At 36.1% G+C, this 26874-nt stretch overlaps 1 protein-coding gene across 3 annotated transcripts in view; it reads left to right on the forward strand.

The window, feature by feature from the left end:
• SLC9B2 (solute carrier family 9 member B2) overlaps window positions 1–26874 on the forward strand; it is a 138845-nt gene that overhangs the window by 16015 nt on the left and 95956 nt on the right. For all 3 annotated transcript variants that reach the window (XM_079154684.1, XM_079154686.1, XM_079154685.1), the window contains exons 4-9: window positions 5199–5369; window positions 7434–7576; window positions 8478–8605; window positions 9743–9918; window positions 12535–12641; window positions 22865–23014. In XM_079154684.1, coding sequence (XP_079010810.1) covers window positions 5199–5369; window positions 7434–7576; window positions 8478–8605; window positions 9743–9918; window positions 12535–12641; window positions 22865–23014 — 875 coding nt within the window. The remainder of the gene's footprint in view (window positions 1–5198; window positions 5370–7433; window positions 7577–8477; window positions 8606–9742; window positions 9919–12534; window positions 12642–22864; window positions 23015–26874) is intronic.

Here is a 26874-nt window from a genome sequence, read left to right on the forward strand (position 1 = left end):
AGAAAATATCAAAGTTTATTTGAAACACGTAGAGAAAACCACATTCCAAAATATGTACTAGCTAATAAGGCCACAGATAATTTAATACCTTTTCTATCCTTTTTATTATTTTTTAAACCTTTACCATTTGTTGTGGTTTGGATATGAAATGTTCCTAGAAATCTCATGTGAGACAATGCAAGAAGGTTTAGAGAAGAAATGATTGACTTATGAGAGCCTTAACTCAAGTAGTGAATTAATCACCTGATGGAATTAATTTAGTGGTAATTGAGGACAGGTGGGGTTTGACTGGAGAAGGCCAGGCATTGGAGTATATATTTGTATTTGGCAAGTGGAATCTCTCTGACTGCTTACTGATCATCATGTGAGCTGCCTCCCTCCACCATACTCTTCTACCATACTCTTCCACCATGTTGTTCTGCCTCACCTGGAGCCCCAAGGAATGGAGCCTGCCGTCTATGAATTGAGACCTTTGAAACTGTGAGCCCACAAATAAACTTTTCCTCCTCTACAGTTGTTCTGGTTGGGTCCTTTAGTCACAGCAGCAAAAAAACTGACTAAAACATCATTCAAAATAAGGCACATTTCTGTTAAAACATTTACAATTAAACAGATTCAGATTATCATAAGAGTGAAAATGAAGGATGCGATATGATTGTCTTTTATTTTTAACAAAATATATAATCATTATTCATAAAGCTGCCTGGAAAATGGGGCTCACAGTAGATAAAAGCTTCATCACTTGTTTTCTTGTACTTCTGATTCTGAGGTTTACAAGACAACTTTATTCTTTATTTCTTCCTGTACTCATTCAGTATATAGAAGCAATCTTCCTAAGAAGTAAATCTTACATGCAAAAATATCATTTTCCAAAAATCATGAATGAGAAGTAAATTATTAAATGATTTAAACATGATTTAGAGAAGCTTATAAATGTTCATTTGCTATGTACAACTGTTCTTATCATTGTAAAGTGATACAATTTACTACCAAAGACCCTCATAAGAAATCGAGCATTTTCTGATACAGAATGTTTCTACACCATTAATTAGCCCAGATGCAATGGTAAATAGGGAGTCCTGTCAGTGTGATATGAAATTTGCATTTTTGTGATGATTTTTCCAATATGTAAAAGGATAGGAGAGTTAGATTTATTTTTTTCATACCAGGCATTGAACCCAGGGGCACTCAACCACTGAGCCACATCCCCAGCCCAGATAGAGTCTCTCTAAGTTGCTTAGGGCCTTGCTAAATTTGCAGAGGGTGACCTTGAACTTGCAATCCTCATGCCTCAGCCTCCCAAGACACTAGGATTACAGAGGTGTGCCACCATGTCCAGCTAGAATTTTTTTAAAAGTGATTTTAAAGTGGAAAAGTTATTTTAATTCTGTACTGCTGAATTTAGTATAAAGTTAAGTTTATGCTATGACAAAGTAGAATTTATTCGCTGGCATATTGAGCTTTCTCAGTCTATCACCAATATTGCATAACAGTTTTAGCCCATATAGTCAACTGGAAAATACTTATGACTCCTTAGTTATTTCATTGCAACGCTATGCCTAGAAAATCTGGAACAATTCTATGAGGATTTACAAAAAAGAAACATTGGATTTGGTCTCTAGACAAATTATAAAATCACAACTTGCACAAGATCCAATTAGCAATCCTATCACTTAAACCAAGTAAATGTCTTAAAAAATATTTTGTCTTTTTTTTTTTATGTACCTTTGAACTCTCAGGAAAATAGGCAATCATCAGAAAACAAAAACAAAATATAAGTAGGAAAGATTAAAAAGAACTCAAGCTAGCTTTCACTCTAGAGGTTTCTACCAAATCCCAGTGAAATTGAGAATGATTTTGAGATCCACAAGAGAAAGGAAGCCAACCTAGCACCTGCAGGGGTGAGAGACGAGTAATAGGAAAATGATTCTCCTTCACCCACATAAAACTGGAACTCAAAGTGATGGTGGATTTCAGGTAAACCTGCCTTGTTAATGGGGCCTGCAACTAAACCTGTCCGTCTAAATTGTGTTGGAGTGGTGGTGAGGTCCACAAAAAAAAAAAAAAAAGAAAGAAAGAAAGAAAGAAAAAGGTAACTCCACCTTTCACCCTGATTTGTGCTCCAGATTCACAGAAAAAACTCAATCTGAATGTACAACTAAAAGTTGTCATGGATTCTAAGCTTGTAAGCACACGATAGAGGCAAATTCAGATCCTTTCTGGGAAAACTCACATTATCCTAAATCTTCAGCAAAACCATAGAGTTCAAGGGAGACTCACTGTTGGAAAAAAAAAAAAAAAAAAAAAAAAAAATCATAGCCACAAAGGAAATGAAACATAGAGATTTCAAAAGTGTGCATTACCAGATATGGTGGCATATACCTGTAAGTGCAAAATAATGCATACCAACCTCAACAGATTCAGCGAAGCCATTTATTTGAAAACTCAATCACTCAGGCACCTAAAGGGCTCATTTTATGAGTAGGAAAATGGCCGCTGGTTATAGAGGGACTGTGAGTTTTATAGTTCACAATGAGGGTTGTTTAATTATTGGAGACTGAAGTAGGATGTGTTGGTTTAAACAGGAAGGAAGTTGTAAAAAGCCCTGAACTCATCGTACTGGGAAAAACTCAGAACTTGGTGTTCACTGCTTATCTTCTTTCTCTGGGATTCATTGTTCCCCAGAGCTTCACTATTTGCTTTTCTCCTTCCAAGACTCATCCGCAATGAGAAAGGGTAAAATTCTAGGACCCAGCGTTTCAGTATCCACCTTGTCGCTTCAGGACCCATTATTGTTGGGAAGGGATGGATGTTTGCTTTTGGTGGAGATGCTGGGAATGAAACTGGGAAGGGATGAAAGCTTGCCCCGCCCCCCCCTGCGCGCCCCAGGGGCCCATTGTTACTGGAAAAGGATTTATAGGGAGAGGCTTAATGTTGCCTTCCTCTTCCCTCTTCCTCCAGGTCAGACAGTTTTGGGGAGTGTCATTTTCCATATCCTTCAATACCCGCAATTCCAGCTGCTTGAGAGACTGAGACAGGAGGATTGAAAATTCCAGGCCAGCCTGGGCAATTTAGTGAGACTCTGTCTCAAAATGAAATTTTTAAATGGTTAAGGTTGTAGTTTAGTGGTAGAGTGCTTCTCTGCATGTGAGAACCCTTGGTTTAAAAAAAAAAAAAAAAAAAAGCCAGAAAATAGATCTTGAAACATTTTTATAAAGAAGTTAAATAGTAACTACAAATGTGAATACAAAACAAATACCTATTAAAAATTAGCATATTTGAATAAGAATGATCTTGAACTTCTAGAAAGATATAGTATAATAATTGAAATTTAAAAAGCAATGGATATATTAAGCAGCAGATTAAGTAAAAAGAAAATTGAGAAACCAGCAAATAGAGCTGAAGAGATTATCTATAATGTAGTACACACAAAAATGGAAAATATGGAAATAGGCTTAGCAACATGACTTAGCAGAGTGACTGTCTAATCGTAGTTACAGAAAAATAATAGGGAGGATGGGGAAGAAATATTTGAAGAAATAAAGACAGAATTTTCCAGAATTGTTTTTAAAAAACATAAATTCTAAGCACATCAAAAGGAAGCTGTGCTAAACACTTCATTCTACGATTACAGAAAGCCAAAAAATAAAATCTTAAAACAATCAAAGAAAAAAAATTCTGGAAAAGGGCCAAAATTAAACTGAATAACAACAATGAAAGCCAGAAAACCAAGGAATAATATTATCAAGGAATTGAGAAAAAAATAACTCTTAACTTACAATTTAAGGGAAACCTGAGGTATGCCTAGAAAAAATAAGAATGCCAGACAACAAAACTAACAATTTACTACCAAGGACCCTCATAAGAAATAGAGCATGTTCTGATACAGAACACCATGAATTAGCTCAGATGCACTGGTAAATAGGGAATCCTGTCAGTGTAATATGGAATTTGCATTTTTGTGCGAAATTTTTTCTCACATATTAATATTTTGCATCATTAAGCAATAGCAAATGAAGCAAAGTGAGAAAAAGAAGAAGATCTGGTATACATATTCTCACAATTAAAAATTAAACCTCCTTCACATGCGGATCTTATAAAAGCTGAAATCCCTGTAGAAGTGCCTTATTTTCATAGAGTTCATAACTGGTTTAGGGGCATCAGGAACTTTTAATGTTCCACAACATTAAGCTTTTCAGGCAACTGACTAAATAAGTGAAGAAAGCAGATGAAGATTCTTCCAACAAATTTCCCTCAGTTAAAAAAATTTTTGATTGATGGAGAGGACCATAAGATCAGATTTTGATAGAATTGCTTTGTATTTAAAGGAACTATCCTCAAGAATCTACATCTTGAAGTAGGAAGTGTTCAAAGAATAGAGCGCCTACGTGGGATACAAATGTCGGTGGAGATTTATCTGTGCTATTACTTTTGTTAGGATTGTGTTTTTTTTTGTTAATTGGTTAGGTTATAAGTTTCAAGTTTTGAGTGGTTTGTCCTAACCCCATTTTTCTCACGAGCCTTTCTATTTTTAGTATGTAAAGTATGAAATTTATGAAACACCTGTATTCAAACTGGAAACATATTTCACATTCTAATGGAAATGCACTTACTAAATAAAATAGTTCAGGTATCAGGATAATTGTCCTAGATGGAAGACTTGAGATGCTATAATGATGATTTTTTTTTTTAAGAAAGGCAAGTATGTGGATAATTGTAAACCCACATAGATTGTAAAAGAAATAATGGTAGTGTTTAATTCAAAGCAGAACCACTGAAGTAAAATTGGAGTTTAAGTATTTCATATTCCCATGAAGAGGGTAAAGATAGTGATTTTATTCTTTTTAGTATTAACTGCTAGTGTATTTGTGATAAAATTACTAAAAAAAACAAACAAAAAACAAAAAAACAAAAAAAAACAAGGGAATGGTTAAAACAAAATTCCCAGACAATGGGTCCTTCTGGCAATATGTAGAGATGGATGGAATTAGAGAGGGCCACATAGGTGGATTCAAAGGTATTGGTAATATCCTGCTTCTTAAAAGTGGTTGGAAATTATCCAGTTGCTCGTATTACTGATGTTCTTTATAATTTACACATGGGTCTAAAGGTTTGTATATGCAGCATTTATTTTTGAAAATTATTTTAGATTATATCAAAACCTATGTATAGAAACAAATTTTCCTGATTTATTTCAGTTACCATGGTGGTTCTTCTGTGGGCTGTAGTTTGGTCAATTACTGGCAGTGAATGTCTTCCTAGAGGCAACTTATTTGGAATTATAATGCTATTCTATTGTACCATCGTTGGAGGTAAACTCTTCAGGCTCATTAAGTTACCAACACTGCCTCCTCTTCCTCCTCTTCTTGGTAAGTGCTAAATATTTCCCATTATCTTCCAGTAAATCATATTTTCATAATACTAGTTTGGAAAGCTTTGGGAAATTAAGGAGTACAATATTTCTGTGTTTGCTGTGCTGGAGCCCAAAACCAGTTGGTAAATTTTAAGGAGTTTTTTTTGTGTGTGTGTGTATGTGTGTGTGTGTGCCAGATGTGAAAACATGGTGATTTTTAAAACTTATATAAAATCACAATTAAATAACACACATTAAAGAGTAAGAGCAATCAGTATTCAAAACTGATACCTTCCAAATTATTTTACTGTGCTTCCCCATACCTGTGTTCTTGAGTTAAGGAAATACCATCTAATGGTGTCTTAACCCATTTTTTTCCCACCTCTGTGCTCAGTGACATGTTGGTAGCTTAAAATTTGTCTGTGTTGCAAGTGTGTGTAACACAGAAAGAAGTACGGACCACAAATCAGGGCTTGTTGTACTGGAAGCCTCTCACATTGTTGACAAAGTGATATTTTGACATATATTTCTATTGTTGCCTTTTTGTCTTACTCATTAACATAAATCAAAGTGTCAACCAATATTCATGATGTCACTACACTCACCAGGGATGTGACTTCTTTGTGAAATCACATAGTAGGCTAGCATTTTTTAGTCTGATTTTATCTAATCTTGGTTGAACTGGAACCATTCTTGGTTATGGATACAGGAATTTGACAAGTAGTGATTGAAAGTGTTCTGTGAGAATTTACTGGGGAGTGAAAAGGGAAGGCTACAGTTCAGGGTGGGGGACGTACTACCACTTTATGTTTGTTGGTAATGTTTTAATTTTACCATGTACGTATTACTCTTACCATTATTTCTTTTAAAAACAGATACTATAGGTCTTTCACACTGTTACCCAATTAACATTCTAGAAAGACCATGACTGGAGAATTCTGAACTCAGATTTTCTTCTAGATTAAATGGCAATAATGAGAGTTTTCTAGAAATGATGCATTTTTGCATAATGGCATCTATAGTGAGTCACAAAAAATGTAGGTATAATTTGTTCTCATAAAAAATCCTAACTTTAGTTAATTTATTTAGTCATGCAAAGTGTGGTGCTTATAAGGACATGAGGAGAAACGGGTGCTGCTGGAGAATAGTGGATAGAAGCCTTACAGTCTGTCTCAGAGAAATCTTTGCCCTTTGGACAGGTGGCATCAATGAGGGAGAATTCCCCCACAAGTGACTCCAGTTACTTGCAACTATGTGAAGTTCCCAGAATATGCTGTTTTTTCTTACACCTTTGAGTGAACTAGTGTCTCTTCCAGGCACTTTAAACTCTCCCAGTCCCTTCCCCGGACCTCTTTGCTCACCCTTCTTATCTCAGTTCATACAACACCCGCTGGTGCTTTCATGATATTGGGGTTGTTGGTTTGTCTTGTTCCCCTACAGGCTGAAAGCTTGTTGAGGTATGGTTCCTGCTGCTTGTCCATTATATTCCTAGTACCCATAATTGTGTCTGAAGTACTAAAGGCAACCGGTACATATTGAACAAATAACTGATAGAAGAACCACCAGCTAACTGACAGGGCAGTGTTCAGTTCAGTATAATTCCTAAAGCCTTTACAAAGTGAGTGATGTGTTTTTTATTAAGTTATTTGGTGTGAAGTGAAATAGAAACCAAGTAAATGAGTACTTACTGATATTTCAGGTAAACTGACATAGTAAGTAATTTCAGGAACTGTTTGCTGTTTGCACACAAACGGATGACTGAGCTGACATTGTACTGAAATGTTTTATATTTAGGATTTGATTATGGTCTCTAGCCAAAAGCTGCATCTTTTTTCTCCTTCTTATCTTCAATTATTTGAGAAATAGTAATTATTTTAACCTTACTTTTTATGTGCATATTAGAGTCTTTCTTTGCTCTTCTAACTCATTATGTAATTTTATTTTTTTAAATAAAAGTTTAACAATTTTATGTAAGGACTGAATATAAGGTTATATAGTAGTCTCTTTCACATGTAAAATGCTGAAAAATATTGTCTTATATTTGAAAACTGATTCATCTTATGTGACTTCTCCATTCAAGGCATGCTGCTTGCTGGATTTCTCCTCAGAAATATTCCAGTCATCAATGACAATGTACAGATCAAGCACAAGTGGTCCTCTTCTCTGAGAAGCATAGCCCTGTCTATCATACTGATTCGTGCTGGCCTTGGTCTGGATTCAAAGGTATGAAATATAAATTTCTAATTATTGAACAGGAACTTTGTTCCTCTAATATTCCTTATCTTTAGAATCATTGAACTTCTAATCACTGAAATGGAGCAGATACTTTGTATGACATTCTCCAGAAGAAAATAGAATTTATTTCATGCAGAGCTATTTTGCAGGTAAGACATTATGCCTCACAGGAACCCAGAATATGTTCTCATACTCTTTCTTGAAGAAAGGTGGAGTTACTATGTATGGTGGCAACACAAGAATAAAAGCTCTCCTTTTCTCTACAGATCCATAGGCCATAGTAATAAATAATGATGGGAGGGGGGACAATATATTTTTTGTGTGCAAAACCCTTTATAAGTGTGTAGGACTAATTATACTGATTCAGGAAACTGCTTAGTATATTGAATGCATCTCAAGTATGCTTTTTCTTAATGCATTTTTCATATATATTTTGGAATGCAGAAGTGAATGTTCTTAGGGGATAAATCTCTTCACCATGGCTTCATTCTGGGCCTCAGACTATAAGTAAAATGAATACTGAGAAGGTTAAGTCAGCTAGTGTGTGGATTATGAGCACTCACTCTAGAAGTCACCTGCTTGGGTGCACACCTGGCACCTCCACTCACCAATTTCATGACCTTTGAAAAAATGACTTTGACTTGTGCCTTTAGAGATGAGGACATTTTAAAAATGTGGATAATACTGTTACCTATCTCATAGGGTTACTGTGAGGATTACATAAGTCGTCTCTAAAATATTTAGAGTACTAAAATGTTTGTTTAAATTAATTACCTGGGAAATTTGTGATGACCCAGACACAGTCTGAATACTGAAGAGAAAGCATTTAGGATCATGTCTCTGCATGTCTTCAGAGGATGATATTAGTATGCCTACTTTTATATTCCAGGCCCTGAAGAAGTTGAAGGGTGTGTGTATACGACTGTCCATGGGTCCCTGTCTTGTGGAGGCATGCACATCTGCTCTTCTTGCCCACTTCCTAATGGGTTTACCATGGCAATGGGGATTTATACTGGGGTAATGGGTTTTTGTTGTTGTTGTTGTTATTGTATGAAAATATGCAAGAACACTCAGGACTTTCTCTGATCCCATACAAGAGAATACATAATAGCATTTTCTTAAGAACCCCAGAAAATGCAACATAGATAATCCAGTATCATCTAAATAATATAACTTCAAACTATGGTCTGTGTCTCTGTAGGCACTAACTTTTACGGTGATTACAAAAGTCACACTATTGAAGAAGGTGCGGTCTTTTGTCTACACCTGATTGTAGACTTGTGAGAGAGATGCTGGATCTCACCCCGGAGTCTGAACAAAGGACGATAAACACAGCACTCATGATCAACACCAGCCACAGCTTTTCTTCCACCAGCAGTGTTTTATTTCTAATGCCATGAGAAGCAAATAAATAAAGAAGTACTTAGTAGGAATTTAGTGCTAAAAGGTAGGATAGAAGGAGGAAATTCTTCTCATGGTTAAGATTCTGGAGCTCTACTACTTGGAATCCAATTCCAGCTCTGTGGTTTTTCCAGTGTGTGATCTTTGACAAATTATGTAGACTCTCTGTGCTTCAATTTCTCACTTGTAAAGTGAAGGTAGGCTGTTATCAATCTCATAGGGCTGTTATGAGGATTAAATTAGTTAATATATGTAAAATGCTCAAAGTAGTGCTGGGCACATAAAATGCTCTCCAGTATTACAACTGCTGCTATTATTAAGATCACTGTCACTGTCATTGTGGCCTTCTCCTTTGAATCTGTTGCCTTAATTTACATACCAAGCTCTAATTGAAGGCCCGGCATCATTGGGTACCAGTTCAGAACAACCATGGCCATTTTTCAGACCTCTTAACATGAACGTTTTGTCTTTAAAAAGGCAGCTTCCCCAGGACCTAGCCCAATGAGAACGTCTACACCATTCATAAATGTTTATTTTAGGCAACCTAAATAGTTCCAAACAGGTTGTTCATGGGTATACTTACTTTGAAATACCATGTTCTGTAGAACTTTCATGTGTATAGTGTTTCTCTGTCATTTGAGACTATTGTTGTCCAAAATCTGACTTTTAAAGCAGTAGAGGTTGTTGTCATTTTTTTAAGTAATAAAAATGAGTACAACATGGTCACATGTGTCTGAAGCACCCTGTGCTTAGTTTTGTCCTAGGAGCCGTGTCTCCAGCCGTGGTGGTGCCGTCCATGCTCCTTTTGCAGGCAGGAGGCTATGGGGTTGAGAAGGGGGTCCCGACCTTACTCATGGCTGCTGGCAGCTTTGATGACATTCTGGCCATCACTGGCTTCAACACGTGCTTGGGCATGGCCTTTTCCACAGGTAAATGAATCTGTTTACATGCTGGTCTCTCGTTCTTGAGAGACAGGTTAAACTGCTGGAAGCATAGCATATTTGCATAAGACAAATTAAAAATAGGGAAAGCAAGGGGGGGATTCCTGAACCTAAGGAAGAACAGAAATATCTTTATTTACTTCTTCTGTCTAGATACAGACTGCTCAAGGAGTGAGCAGCAAGCACAGGCATAGGGGATGCCGGTGTACTGTTTAAAGAAGGAAGGGCTCAGCTTCTGCTTGGAGAGCTCTAAGAAAGCTTAATTCTTGAGATTTCACACAAAAGAAAATAAAAGCAATGATTTTAAAAGGTATCATACTAATACCCAATAAGTATCTGAAATGGATGCATTTTGTTTCAAGTAGTAATGAAAGAGAAACTGAAGGCATTGCCCCCCCACCGTTATTCAATACCTTTTACTAAAATGTTGACAAATACTACACTCAATCTTAGACAAAAAGCTGAGAAGAGATTCAGCTCTTTTATATCTTTTGACATAGCACAAGTTTCTTTTTTAATTTTTCACAAAAATTGGAATATAAAATTTACAACTTCTTATTATTGACAAAGTGTGATTATAGCCTAAGTTTAGCTCCGAATTCTTCAGTGGAAACTCTTTTTTGAAAATTTGCTATTCTCATTCTCTTCAATCCCTATAGTTATCTTTCCATTTTATGATTATATAGGATTCATACTGATTATCTAGGACCTTGCCCTTTCTCATTGCTCCAGAGTCAGCCTTATCAGTCCCTGGTAAATTACATCATCTTTTTAAAATATCATTTTCATAATGTTACTTTCTTGTTCAAGAACCTTAAAAATCAAAAATTTTCTTTTTTACTTACGAACTCCAATTGACATTCATGTCTTCATTTTAACTCTCCTGAACCTATGCAGGTGAATGTTCTGGCTGTTTTCCTGGTATATGCCTTTAAAACAATAGTTCTCAGTCTTGAAAACCTTCTAAGCTGATTCTGTCATGTTACTCTGCCCTACCCCCTAAATTTGGTCCTCAGACCATTTGGATGTGAATCCTGCTAGGTTACTGAATTTGAAATTTCAGGGGAGATGCCCAATAATTTCTTGGTGGTGGTGGTAGTGATACCAGTGATTGAACCCAGGGGTACATAATGACTGAGCCACATTCCCAGCCCTTTTTATTTTTTTAATTTTGAGGCAGCATTTTTTTTAAACAACCTTATTATACAAAAGACTGAAACTTTATCTACTATATTTCACTATATAATGGTTGCCACCACATAAATGTCACCACTGCATTAACATAGATTCATGAGTATTCCATGCATCCTAATCATGCATCAAAGACAGTTTAGTAATAAGTGATTTTTAAGTAATACCAGCACAATAAAGAAAAAAAAAAAAAAAAGCTTTGTGTAATGGTTGCACCCCACTTTTTTGTAAAAAAAAAAAAACTTGGCATAAAATCTGCAATAATTATTCTGTGATATATGGTACATCATTTTCATTTAGAATAAATTATTTACTGTAACAACTTGAGCACAATGCACCTACCATAGCTAGAGGCTTTGGACAGGTACACCATTTACCTAGCAGGGAGTTATACTAGCTACATAAAATTATTTCAAATGGAATTATTTTTAAATAAGAGAAGAAGTGATTGCCATAATAATAAGAAACCACAATAATCAGTACATTGTGGTTTTTTGGGGCATAGTCTTAAAGAATTGCTTGATATGTAGAACAATTTTAATATAATTTTCTGTATAAAAAATTTTGTAGTTGTAGATGGACAGCATGCCTTTATTTTATTGCTTTATTTTTATGTGATGCTAGGCAAGTGCTCAGCCATTGATCCCCAGCCCCAGCCCACTAACAAAGATTTTTTGAAAAAATTAGTTTCCAAAGTCCTATTTGCTGTGAGGGAAGACATGTTGGTTCTATTTACTGCTTTATTACAATATTTCAAAGAAGTTAAGCAACAAAGAGCCTTCTAAGGGAAATTTCAAAAATAATTTCAGATTTCTTTTTAGAGTAAGCATTTGAGAAAAAGAAGACAGTTCTTGATTTTAATGGCAGATTCTTCTTTCCTCCACTGCACCATTGGGGGGTTAAACCTGGGGCTTCACATATCAGGCAAGCATGCTACCACAGAGCTACATCTCCAGTTCATATTAGATCCTTAAGTTCAAATCACAGCTAATGAAATCAATGTCTATTTGTTAATTTTTGTTTAAATCAAGCATTTAAGTAGTAATTTAAAAACTTAACTAGATCCGTTTACTCCCCTAGCCTATACGTATAATGTCATTGAACAAGGTAGGTCTGAGTCATGAACCGAATTTTTCATCATTTGTCAGGTCCTTTAAGTAGACTTTTATTAAAGTAAACATACAAAGGAGTGCGTAAATCATACCTTATGCTTGTTTTGAAGCTGGTTCCCAAATAATATGCTTACTCTTTAAGATAGACCCATTTTATTAGACATTTAAAGTCAATAGATCTGAGAATGTAGAGAATAGGAAATGCTTGTAAGAATTTCCTCCCACGTATTTAGGTGATCGTAGCTGTGTGTTTATGGATTTAGGGTTCTGTCTGGAGTTTTTCTTTCTATGTGTTTTTCAGGATCCACAGTTTTTAATGTCCTCAGAGGTGTCTTGGAGGTGGTCCTTGGTGTAGCAACTGGATCTCTTCTTGGATTTTTTATTCGGTACTTTCCAAGCAGTGACCAGGTGAAAGAATTAATCTGTAGGAACGCTGTACTCTAAAACATCACTAGAAAAACACTTTAGAACACTTCCTTTAAAGTGGATATGAGGGACATGTTTCATAAAATGGTTACCCTTTTTAAAATCACTTCCTGCTATGTCTGTACTATTAGTGAAATTTATGAAGAAGACTAAAATATATGAGATTTTAATGCAGTCCTGGATTATATTTACATTTTATATAAATATATAAAATATATTATGTATATTTACATTATATACATTTTGAATTTCACCATAAGATAAATAATATCAATTCCAAAATAATAGGAAATGCACTTTTTTAAAAAGTTTCATAATACTCAACTAAATTAAGGTGTGATGGTTTTTCTTGACCCTCTTTTTTAGTATCAAAATACCGTAGATTCTAATATTTTCAAATAGATAAGACTTTTAACATCTCATTATAATACAGTAAAACATTTGTTTTCAAGTAGATCAAAGTTCCTGAACATATGCAATGATTTCCTAATAAGAAAAAAGGTTTATTTTCCTTTATCCACTTAAATCTCTTTGGGTTGATAAACATATGAAAATGTTTTCTTTCTATAAATTGGCATTATTATGAAATTTCAGAGTATTTTGAATAGAATCAGAAACTTAACTGTAAAGAACTTTAAGAAAAGTAATGCTAGACACAGCAGCACATGCCAGGCATGGTGGCACACACCTGTAATCCCAGCAGCTCTGGAGGCTGAGGCATGAAGGTTGCAAGTTCAAAGCCAGCCTCAGCAATTTATCGAGGCTCCAAGCAACTCCAAGACCCTGTCTTGAAAATAAAAAATAAAAAGTCCTGGGGATGTAGGTCAGTGGTAAAGTGCCCAAGTTCAATCCCCAGTACCATATCAGAGTATATATTGATTTAAATTTTTATTGTGCTTCAAAACCTTCAAGGAAAAACTTGTGTAAAAAAGTTAATGAATGCAGAAAATTATGGTTTTATTCTTTTTTTTTTTTATTTTGTGTAGTACTGGGGAATAAACCCAGGGCCTTTTGCATGCTAGGCAATTGCTCTATCACTGAATGACATCTCTAGCTCCTTATAAGATTATTCTAATTGCACAATAACATAAAAAGAAAAATGATAGCTTACTTTTGTTTCTTACTGAGCATAAAATGACATAGTAAATCATCTAGGGGCTGTGTTCAATATGGCAGCCAGTAGATACTTATGACTGTAGCAGATATACATCATTTTTATAAATAGGTAGACAGAACAATTCTGTCATCGCTGAACATTCTGTAGGGAAGTGCTGATCTAGTGCAGTCCACAAAATACTCCATAAAGACAGTACTATTAATATGAGCTCTTAACTGACAAGGGAATTAAGGCTTAGGAAGATAAGTGACTTGAACAAGGTCATGTAATTAGAAAATAGTGAAGCTGGGAGAGACCTCATGTAATCTACCCCCAGAGCATGCATGCCTCCAAGTCAATCACTTTTAAAGAACTGCTTTCTAAAGTGACCAAGAAATTTGGAAAGGAACAAGAACAAACAACTGCTCTCAGTCTGTGGGCTGTTAAAGAGTGTTGGTATTCAAGAACTTTTTAAGGAAAAACCAAAGCATCCAATTAAAGAGAGAGACTACGGCAACTGCTTAAAGGAGGATGCGTGCAGCGATTCGCTTAGACTCCGAGGGACTGCCCCAGGACCCCAGGCGGCTGCTCAGAGGAGGGGCTGCACAGCCAGACAATTAGGCACAGAGCAGGTCCCAGGACCCTAGGCGGCTTCTAGGTGGAGGAGCCGCATAAAGAGACTCTTGGGGCGGAGGGAAGGCTCCAGGACTGCGGGCAGCTTCTCTGAGGAGGGGCGGCCTACTGAGACGCGTTGGTGCAGGGCGAGGCTCCCAGGCCCAGGAGGCAGGTCCAGGCCCCTGGGAACATTGCAGAGGAGGGCTGCCCAGCCCAGGCAGTAGTTGTGGATTGAGAGGAACCTATAGGAGGGGAGCTGACCAGCGAGACGTCCCCACCGGGTGAGTCTTCCGTGCCGGGCACGGTTTTCCCACAAGGGCGGTAGAACCAGAGACACAGACCCAAACAAGCCTTGCCTCAGCCCGCAGTCTAGTTCCCCTTTGGATGACCATTGGTCAACAAGTGGAGGCACCTCTGCCCACTAGCAGGGTATATACCCCACCTGAAGGCCACCACCCCTAGAGAGGCAGCTTCCTTGTGGAGCACCACATTATCAACTTCCTCCAAGACTTCAGCCTACTGAGGCTAAGAGGGGATATACTAGAAATCTTCAGGGACACTGTAAGTCAATAGAGGAAATCTACAATATCTCAGCAATCCACTGATACCTGAGCAATATGAGAAAACAAGGGAAGAAAATGTCCCAAACAAATCTAGATGTTACATCAATAAAATCCAATGACAGCATGGCAGAAGAAATGACAGAAAGGGAGTTTAGAATGTACGTAATTAAAATGATCAGGGAAGCAAACGATGAAATGAAAGAACAAATGCAGGCATTGAAGGAGGAGATGAAAGAGCAAATGTAGGCATTGAATGATCGCACCAATCGACAGTTAAAAGAGCAAATACAGGAAGCAAAAGATCATTTCAATAAAGAGTTAGAGATATTGAAAAAAAACAAAACACAAATCCTTGAAATGAAGGAAACAATAAATCAAATTAAAAACTCCATAGAAAGAATAACCAATAGGATAGAACACCTGGAAGACAGAATCTCAGATATTGAAGACAAAATATTTAATCTTGAAAACAAAGGTGAGCAAACAGAGAAGATGGTAAGAAATCATGAACAGAATCTACAAGAATTATGGGATATCATGAAAAGGCCAAATTTAAGAATTATTGGGATTGAGGAAGGCTTAGAGAAACAAACCAAAGGAATAAACAATGTATTCAATGAAATAATATCAGAAAATTTCCCAAATCTGAAGAATGAAATGGAAAATCAAGTACAAGAGGCTTATAGGACGCCAAATACACAAAATTACAACAGACCCACACCAAGGCACATTATAATGAAAATACCTAACATACAAAATAAAGACAGAATTTTAAAGGCTGTGAGAGAAAAGAACCAAATTACATTCAGGGGGAAACCAATACGGATATCAGCAGATTTTCAATCCAGACCCTAAAAGCTAGAAGGGCCTGGAACAACATTTTCCAAGCCCTGAAAGAAAACAGATGCCAACCAAGAATCTTATACCCAGCAAAACTTACCTTCAGATTTGACAACGAAATAAAATCCTTCCATGATAAACGAAAGCTAAAAGAATTTACAAAAAGAAAGCCAGCATTACAGAACATTCTCAGCAAAATATTCCATGAGGAAGAGATGAAAACCAACTATACAAATCAGCAAAGGGAGGAACTATCCTAAAGGAATAGTCAAATAAAGGAGAAACCAAGACATGTCAAAAAAAAAAAAAAAAGAGCCAAATGACCAGGAATACAAATCATATCTCAATAATAACCCTGGTGCTCCCTTCGGCAGCACATATACTAAAATTGGAACGATACAGAGAAGATTAGCATGGCCCCTGCGCAAGGATGACACGCAAATTCGTGAAGCGTTCCATATTTTTATACATAAGTTATGAATCTTCAGAAAGAGAAATTAGGAAAACTACCCCATTCACAATAGCCTCGAAAAAAATAAAATACTTGGGAATCAATCTCACAAAAGAGGTGAAAGACCTCTACAATGAGAACTATAGAACACTAAAGAAAGAAATTAAAGAACACCTTAGAAGATGGAAAGATCTTCCATGTTCTTGGATAGGAAGAATTAATATTGTCAAAATGGCCATACTACCTAAAGTGCTATACAGATTCAATGCAATTCCAATTAAAATCCCAATGACATACCTTACAAAAATAGAGCAAGCAATTATGAGATTCATCTGGAAGAATAAGAAACCCAGAATGGCTAAAGCAATCCTCAGTAGAAAGAATGAAGCAGGGGGTATCGCAATACCAGATCTTCAACTCTACTACAAAGCAATAGTAACAAAAACGGCATGGTATTGGTACCAAAATAGAAAGGTAGATCAGTGGTACAGAATAGAGGACACGGACACAAACCCAAATAAATACAATTTTCTCATACTAGACAAAGGTGCCAAAAATATGCAATGGAGAAAAGATAGCCTCTTCAACAAATGGTGCTGGGAGAATTGGAAATCCATATGCAACAGAATGAAACTAAACCCATATCTCTCACCATGCACGAAACTAAACTCAAAATGGATTAAGGACCTCGGAATCAGACCAGAGACCCTGCAGATTATAGAAGAAAAAGTAGGTCCAGATCTTCAACATGTCGGCTTAGGACCAGACTTCCTTAACAGGACTCCCATAGCACAAGAAATAAAAGCAAGAATCAATAACTGGGATAGATTCAAACTAAAAAGCTTTCTCTCAGCAAAGGAAACTATCAGCAATGTGAAGAAAGAGCCTACAGATTGAGAGAATATCTTTTTGCCAATCATACTTCAGATAGAGCACTAATCTCCAGAATCTATTAAGAACTCAAAAAACTCTACTCCAAGAATTCAAATAATCCAGTTGACAAATGGGCTAAGGAAATGAATAGACACTTCACAGAAGAAGATCAACAAGCAATCAACAAACATATGGAAAAATGTTCAACATCTCTAGTAATAAGAGAAATGCAAATCAAAACCACCCTAAGATTCCATCTCACCTCAATTAAAATGGCGATTATCAAGAATACGAGCAACAACAGGTGTTGGCGAGGATGTGGGGAGAAAGGTACACTCATACATTGCTGGTGGGGCTGTAAATTAATACAGCCACTCTGGAAAGCAGTGTGGAGATTCCTTAGAAAACTTGGAATGGACCCTCCATTTGACCCAGCTATCCCACTCCTTGGCCTATACCCAAAGGACTTAAAATCAGCATACTACAGAGATACAGCCACATCAATGTTCATAGCTGCTCAATTCACAATAGCCAGACTGTGGAACCAACCTAGATGCCCTTCAGTTGATGAAAGGATAAAGAAACTGTGGCATATATATACAATGGAATATTACTCTGCCATGAAGAATGATAAAATTATGGCATTTGCAGGCAAATGGATGAAATTGGAGAATATCATGCTAACTGAGATAAGCCAATCTCAAAAAGCTAAAGGACAAATGATATTGCTAATAAGTGGATGATGACACATAATGGGGGGAGGGAAGGGTTAGTGTTAGGGTTAGAGTTAGGGTTAGGGAGGGGGGGCAAGTATGGAGGAAGGAAGCACTGTATAGAGGGAAAAGAGGGGTGAGAGGGGTGGGGGGAAGGGAAAAAATAACAGAACGAATCAAACAACATTACTCTATGTAAATTTATGATTACACAAATGGTTTGGCTTTATGCCATGTACAAACAGAGAAACAACATGTATCCCATTTGTTTACAATAAAATAAAAACAACAACAACAAAAAAATAATAATAATAACCCTGAATGTTAATGGCCTGAACTCCTCAATCAAAAGACATAGACTGGCAGATTGGATTAAAAAGGAAGATCCAACAATTTGCTGCCTGCAAGAGACTCATCTCATAGGGAGAGATACCCACAGACTAAAGGTGAGAGCATGGGAAAAAAATACCATGCACATGGACTCAGCAAAAAAGCTGGAATACCCATCACATTTCAGATAATGTGGACTTTGAGCGAGAGTTAGTCAGAAGGGATAAAGAAGGACATTTCATACTGCTTAAGGGAAGCATAAATCAGCAAGACATAACAATCATAAATATCTATGCCCCAAACATTGGCTCATCCATGTACGTCAAACAAATCCTTCTCAATTCCAGAAATCAAATAGACCACAACACAATAATACTAGGCAATTTTAGCACACCTCTCTCACCACTGGACAGATTTTCCAAACAAAAATTGAACAAAGAAACCATAGATCTCAGTAACACAATCAAGAATTTTGACTTAACAGACATATATAGAATATATCATCCAACAAAGAGCAAATACACTTTCTTCTCAGCAGCACATGGATCCTTCTCTAAAATAGACCATATATTATGCCACAAAGCTCCTGTTAGTAAATACAAGAAGATTATATGATGAATGGATAACAGAAGACATCAGGAGGGAAATAAAATTCTTAGAGGTAAACGAGAACAAAGATACATCATATCAAAATCTCTAGGACACTATGAAAGCAGTACTTAGAGGAAAATTTATTTCATGGAGCGCATTCAATAAAAGAAGAAAATATCAACAAATAAACGACCTAACACTACAGCTCAAAGCCCTAGAAAAAGAAGAACAGAGCAACACCAAAAGTAGGAGAAGACAGGAAATAGTTAAAATCAGAGCTGAAATCAAGGAAATCAAAACAAAAGAAATAATTGAAAAAATTGACAAAATAAATAGTTGGTTCTTTGAAAAAATAAACAAAATTGACAGACCCGTAGCCACACTAACAAAGAGAAGGAGAGAGAAAACTCAAATTACTAAAATTCGGGATGAACAGGAAGTATCACAACAGACATGCGTGAAATACAAAACATAATCAGAAGCTATTTTGAAAATCTCTACTCCAAAAAAATAGAAAATCTCGAAGATATCAGTAGGTTTCTAGAAAAATCTGAATTACCTAAACTGAATCAGGAGGACATACACAATTTAAATAGACCAATTTCAAGTAATGAAATAGAAGAAGTCATCAAAAGCCTACCAACAAAGAAAAGTCCGGGACCAGATGGGTTCTCAGCCGAGTTCTACAAAACCTTTACAGAAGAGCTCATTCCAATACTTCTCAAAGTGTTTCATGAAATAGAAGAGGAGGGAACCCTTCCAAACTCATTCTATGAAGGCAATATTACCCTGATACCTAAACCAGACAGAGAGACATCGAGGAAAGAAAATTTCAGACCAATATCCTTAATGAACATCGACGCAAAAATTCTCAACAAAATTTTAGCAACTCGTATACAAAAATATATTAAAAAGATAGCGCACCACAGTCAAGTAGGTTTTATCCCAGGGATGCAAGGTTGGTTTGACATCTGGAAGTCAGTAAATGTAATTCACCGAAGCAACAGACTTAAAGTCAAGAAGCACATGATTATTGCGATAGATGCAGAAAAAGCATTTGATAAAATACAGCATCCCTTCATGCTCAAAACACTAGAAAAAATAGGGATAGTGGGAACATTCCTTAACATTGTAAAGGCTATCTATGCTAAGCCCATGGCTAATATCATTCTAAATGGTGAAAAACTGAAAGCATTCCCCCTAAAAACTGGAACAAGGCAGGGATGTCCTCTTTCACCACTTCTATTCAACATTGTCCTTGAAACTCTAGCCAGAGCAATTCGACAGACCAAAGAAATTAAAGGGATATGAATAGGAAAAGAACTAAAACTATTTCTATTTGCTGATGACATGTTATATACTTAGAGGATCCAGGAAGTTCCACCAGAAAACTTTTAGAACTCATAAGTGAATTCAGTAAAGTAGCAGGATATAAGATCAATGCTCATAAATCTAATGCATTTTTATACATAAGTGATGACTCTTTGGAAAGAGAAATTAGGAAAACTACCCCATTCACAATAGCCTCGAAAAAAATAAAATACTTGGGAATCAATCTAACAAAAGAGGTGAAAGACCTATACAATGAGAACTACAGAACAGAAAGAAAGAAATTAAAGAAAACCTTAGAAGATGGAAAGATCTCCCATGTTCATGGATAGGCAGAATTAATATTGTCAAAATGGCCATATTACCTAAAGTGCTATACAGATTCAATGCAATTCCAATTAAAATCGAAATGACGTACCTTACAGAAATATAGCAAGCAATTATGAAATTCATCTGGAATAAGAAACCCAGAATAGTTAAAGCAATCCTTAGCAGGAAGAGTGAAGTGGAGGGTATCACAATACCAGATCTTCAGCTCTACTACAAAGCAATAGTAACAAAAACGGCATGGTATTGGTACCAAAATAGACAGATAGATCAATGGTACACAAACCCAAATAAATACAATTTTCTCATACTAGACAAAGGTGCCAAAAATATGCAATGGAGAAAAGATAGCCTCTTCAACAAATGGTGCTGGGAAAACTGGAAATCCATGTGCAGCAGAATGAAACTAAACCCCTATCTCTCACCCTGCACAAAACTCAACTCACAATGTCTCAAGGACCTTGGAATCAAGGGGGGTCTCTTCTATAAGAGACCCTGCATCTTATAGAAGAAAAAGTAGGTCCAAATCTTCAACATGTCAGCTTAGGATCAGACTTCTTCAACAGGACTCCCATAACACAAGAAATAAAAGCAAGAATCAATAACTGGGATAGATTCAAACTAAAAAGCTTTCTCTCAGCAAAGGAAACTATCAGCAATGTGAAGAAAGAGCCTACAGAGTGGGAGAAAATCTTTGCCACTAATACTTCAGATAGACTACTAACCTCCAGAATCTGTAAAGAACTCAAAAAACTCTAACCAATAATACAAAGAACCCAATCAAGAAATGGGCTAAATCTCAAAAAGCCAAAGACGAATGATATCGCTAATAAGTGGATGATGACACATAATGGGGGGAGGGAAGAGTTATTAGTGTTAGGGTTAGAGTTAGGGTTAGGGAGGGGGGCAAGAATGGAGGAAGGAAGGACTGTATAGAGGGAAAAGAGGGGTGGGAGGGGTGGGGGGAAGGGAAAAAATAACAGAATGAATCAAACAACATTACTCTATGTAAATTTATGATTACACAAATGGTATGCCTTTATGCCATGTACAAACAGAGAAACAACATGTATCCCATTTATTTACAATAAAAAAAATAAAAAATAAATAAAAGCATATATGAAATTAAAAAAAAAGAAGAAAAAAGAAATGGGCTAAGGAAATGAACAGACACTTCACAGAAGAAGATCTACAATCAGTAAACAGATATCTGAAAACATGTTCAACATCTCCAGTAATAAGAGAAATGCAAATCAAAACCACCCTAAGATTCAATCTCACCCCAATTAGAATGGCAATTATCAAGAATACAAGCAATAATAGGTGTTGGTGAGGATTTGGGGAAAAAGGTACATTCATACATTGCTGGTGGGACTGCAAATTAGTGCAGCCACTCTGGAAAGCAGCGTGGAGACTCCTTAGAAATCTTGGTATGGAACCACCATTTGACCTAGCTATCCCACTCCTTGGCCTATACCCAAAGGACTTAAAATCAGCACACCTACAGAGATACAGCCACATCAATGTTCATAGCTGCTCAATTCACCATAGCCAGATTGTGGAACCAAACTAGATGCCCTTCAGTTGATTATGAATGGATAAAGAAACTGTGGTATATACACACAATGGAATATTACTCAGCCATAAAGTATGATAAAATTATGGCATTTGCAGGAAAATGGATGAAATTGGAGAATATCATGCTAAGTGAGATAAGCCAATCTTAAAAAACCAAAGGATGAATGATCTTGCTCATAAGCGGATGAATGACACATAGTGGGGTTGGGAGGGAGGTAAGAATGGAGGAAGGAGGAATTGTATAGAGGGAAAAGAGGGGTGGGAGGGGTAGGGGAAAGGAAAAAATAACAATGAATCCAACACTATTATCCTATGTAAAAGTATGACTACACAAATGGTATGCCTTTACTTCATGTATAGAGAAACAGTATGTATCCCATTTGTGTACAATAAAAATAAATTTTTAAAAAAGGAGAGTTTTTTCTGAGAAAGGAATATGTATTTTTCAACTGGAGACTTGTTGAAATTAAAAACTTATGACTGAAGGAAAAAAAAGAGAGAGAGACTGAAAATAATAAAGTTGTATCTTTAACCTTCCCCAAAAACCCTATTGATGTAAATGCTTTTAGAGATGAGGAAACAACTTAGAGAGGTTAAGCCAATGATGTAAAAAAGTGACTTTTAACCTGTCCTGTTCTTTCTGGCTCCAAAACCTGTGTGCTTTTTGGTGCCACTCTTAAACCTTGTGAAATTCTGCATTGATTACTGCAGAGGAAAAGAATTGACATTTCTAAATGAGAATCTTACATTGGTAATTCTGTTTGTTAAGGAAGATAAAATAAATGTTGTATACTGAATTGGGCATTTTTATTTCCCTCTACATTGTGTCTATGGAAAATTTTATAATTAAGAATCAGTTATTTGAAATAATTGAGCTAATCAGCATTTTTCTCTTAAAGGGCAAGCTCGTGTGGAAGAGGACATTCCTTGTTTTGGGGTCCTCTGTGCTAGCTGTGTTCAGCAGTGTGTACTTTGGTTTTCCTGGATCAGGAGGACTGTGCACATTGGTCATGGCTTTCCTTGCAGGCATGGGATGGAGCAACAAAAAGGTGAATACCATTTTAAGTCCTGCTAATGGCTGATTTGGGCCAGACTAATATTTTTCTTTTCAGATACTTTCTTAACATTAAATTAATAAAAATTTTAATCACAAAAGTTATTTTCTGTACATAAACAAATGTACACCCAGTGCATGTATGCACATCCTTTTGCCCGCTTACTTAAAATATATCATAGTTATACTACTCTGATGTCTTCCTTATTCTATTTAGTTTACTTTTATTACATGTTGTGGTACTAGGAATTGAATCTAGAACCTTATGCATGCAAGGGCGGTGATCTGCCACTGACCTACATCCCCAACCCCTTTTTTGTTTTTTATTTTGAAACAGGATTGCACACTAAATTGTCCAGGCTGGCCTTGTACTTGTGATCCTTCTGCCTCGGCCTCCTGTGTAGCTGGGACTGTAAGCATGGGCTACCATACCAGACTCCTTTCTTCCTTATTATTATTTTTTAATGGCTGCAGAGTATTACACTACCTTACTAGATTATACTTTATTTAACCAGTCTCCTACTAAAATATATTTAGAGTATTCTGGTTTTATGCCTAGATAAACAGTGCTTCTATAAAATATCCTTATACATACCATATTTCCTAAACCCTAAGACATTATCAATTCTTAAAACAACATTATTTTACATACTACCAAGAAAGAAAGAAAAAAACTGCCAATTAAGCTATACCAAAACATTCTAATATCAGAAATTTAAAAATGTCTTAAAATCAACAAAATACAATATATCTTTGAGTTTCTCTATAAGATAAATTTTTAGAAATGGGATTGCTCTAGGAAAGAGTATGCACAATTATACTTTGAGAATATCAATTTGCCACATTAAAAGGTTGTACAGATTTACATTCTCAACAATGGTATATAAGAGGATCTGCTTTTCTTATTTGAGTAATTTAGTCATCAGGTAATTTGAAATCTGATAGGTAAAAAATATATGTCACTACTGATTTGATTTGTATTTCTTTATGAGTAAAGCTAATCATCTTTTCACGAAATTACTAGCCAGTTTGTCAAAAGGATTTTTCTCATTTTATTTTTTTATTTGTCTATTTAGTTATACATGACAGCAGAATGCATTTCTATTCCTTGTACATGAATGGAACACAACTTTTCATTTCTCTGGTTGTACATAATGTAAAGTCATACCATTCAGTGTTCATACATGTACCTAGGGTAATGATGTCCATCTCATTCCAACATCTCTTTCCCACCTCCATGCCTTCCCCCTTCCCTCCTCCCCTCTGCCCCATCTAAAGTTCTTCCATTCTTCCCTGGCCACCCCACCCCATTATGGATCAGTATCCACATATCAAAGAAAACATTTAGCCTTTAGTTTTGGGGGTTTGGCTTATTTTGCTTAGCCTGATATTCTCCAACTCCATCCATTTATCTGCAAATGCCATAATTTTAATCTTCTTTAAGGCTAAGCAATATTCCATTGTGTATGTATACTACAGTTTCTTGATCCGTTCATTAATTGAAGGGCATCTAGGTTGGTTCCATAGCTTAGCTATGGGGAACTGAGCTGTTATAAATATTGATGTGGCTGCATCACTGTAGTATGCTGATTTTAAGTCCTTTGGGTATAGACCAAGGAGTGGGTAGCTGGGTCAAATGGTGGTTCCATTCCAAGTTTTCTGAGGAATCTCCAAACTGCTTTCCAGAGTGATTGCACTAATTTGCAGTCCCACCAGCAATGTATGAATGTACCTTTTTCCCCACATCCATGTCAACACTTGTTGTTGTTTGTACTCTTGATCATTGCCATTCTAACTGGAGTGAGATGAAATATTAGAGTGACTTTGATTTGCATTTCTCTAATTACTAGAGAAGTTGATCATTTTTCATATATTTATTGATTGATTATATATCTTCTATGAAGTGTCTGCTCAGTTCCTTAGCTTATTTATTAATTGTGTTACTTTTTTTTTTTGGTGTTCAGTTTTTTGAATTCTTTATATATCCTGAAGATTATGCTCAATTTAATGTGAATGTGGTAAAGATTTTCTCCCACTCTGTAGGATCTCTTGTCACATTTTTGATAGGAGGCATCACAATATCAGATCTTAAACTATACTACAGAGCAGCAGCACGATATTAGCACCAAAATAGACAGGTAAACCAATGGTACAGAATAGAAGACACAGAGACAAACCCCCATACAGTTATCTCATACTAGACAAAGGTGCCAAAAACATACATTGGAGAAAAGATAGCTTCTTCAACAAATGGTGCTGGGAAAACCAGAAGTCCATATGCAGCAAAATGAAATTAAATCCCCATCTCTCACCCTGCACAAAACTCAACTCAAAGTAGAACAAGGACCTAGGAATGAGACCAAAGATCCTATGCCTAACAGAAGAAAAAGTAGGCCAAAATCTTCATCATGTCAGCTTAGGACCAGACTTCCTTAACAAGACTCCTAAAGTACAAGAAATAAAATCAAGAATTAATAAATGGGGAGCTGGGATTGTGGCTCAGTGGTAGAGCACTTGCCTAGCATGTGTGAGGCACTAGGTTTGATCCTCAGCACCACATAAAAAAATAAAACAAAGTTATATTTAAAAAAAGAATCAATAAATGGGTTGGATTTCTTCTCAGCAAAGGAAACAATAACATGAAGGTTTTTTTTCATTTTAATAAAGTTATTTTAGTTTTTCTTATTTTCAAGAACTTTAACAATATTCATTTTCTCAATATGTATTATGAAAATTTACTGTTGCCATTTATTTATTTTAATTTCCAGATACTTTTTTAAAAAAATAGATTCAAACTTGACAAGATCATATGCTATTCTGCGATGGAGTGGGTGAGAGCTTCCTAGAGCAGGGTTCATTAATCAGCAGCCCAGGCTGGCAGGGTAGACAGAAAGCAGTGAGTCCTTAGAGAGAAGCAAGGAGGCAGTACACCCCTTCATCCTATAACCTTGCCTCTACCCACAAAGAAAGTGAAGTCATAGAAAAATAAGGGATGATATAAGTACTCGGTTTATAACAGGAAGTTTCTCTTCAATAGATAAATATAAAAATAATGACTCTACCTGGTAAATGAAATGTCTGTAGGCAATTTTCAAAAAAATTTTTTTTAGTTGTAGCTGAGAATCAACCCAGTGCCTTACACATGCTCAGTGAGCACTCGGTGAGCACCACTGAGCCACAATCCCAGCCCCTTAGGTAATTCTTGAAGTTGACTGATACTGCTAGTATGTGGAAACACTAGCTTAAAATATTATTGGTTTTGATCTTCAGCCATACTGATGGGTAAAAAGTAGTATCTTGTTTTCTTTTAAGCTTCTTTTATTAACAATGAAATTGAATCTTCTTTAAAATACATTTAGCCATTTGTATTTTTTCCCTTTTTCATTGATAGGTCTTTTTTGTTTGTTAATTTCTGCTTTCTGGAATTGTACCTGTTTACTTTTCTACGAGTAATAATGAGATACCTATCTCATTATAACTTTGCCAGTTTAAAATATAGGTAGAGTATGATGGGGCTTGAGAATCTGTATGTCTGAAGTGCAAAGTGTTGATTATTCAGTTATTGATATATGTGCTCACATAACACACATCTAAATATATGCTATTAACATTTTGTGCCTTTTTTATCTTGTTCAGGACTCAGATCTTCTATTTTCATGTCATCAGACCTATCGACCTCTTATTATGAGCTTTTCTCTCATAATTTTAATTTTCCTTAAAGATGCCTCACTTATTCATATTAATAACCTTGAAAGGTAGATACAAGACTCATTTTACAAATGAGTACACCAAGGATTAATATTAAATAGATTGCCTAAGGTCAAACAGCTAGTAAGTGGCAGAGCCTGGATGAAA

This window comes from Sciurus vulgaris, assembly GCF_902686455.1.
Source record: "Sciurus vulgaris genome assembly, chromosome: 9".
NCBI lineage: Eukaryota > Metazoa > Chordata > Mammalia > Rodentia > Sciuridae > Sciurus > Sciurus vulgaris.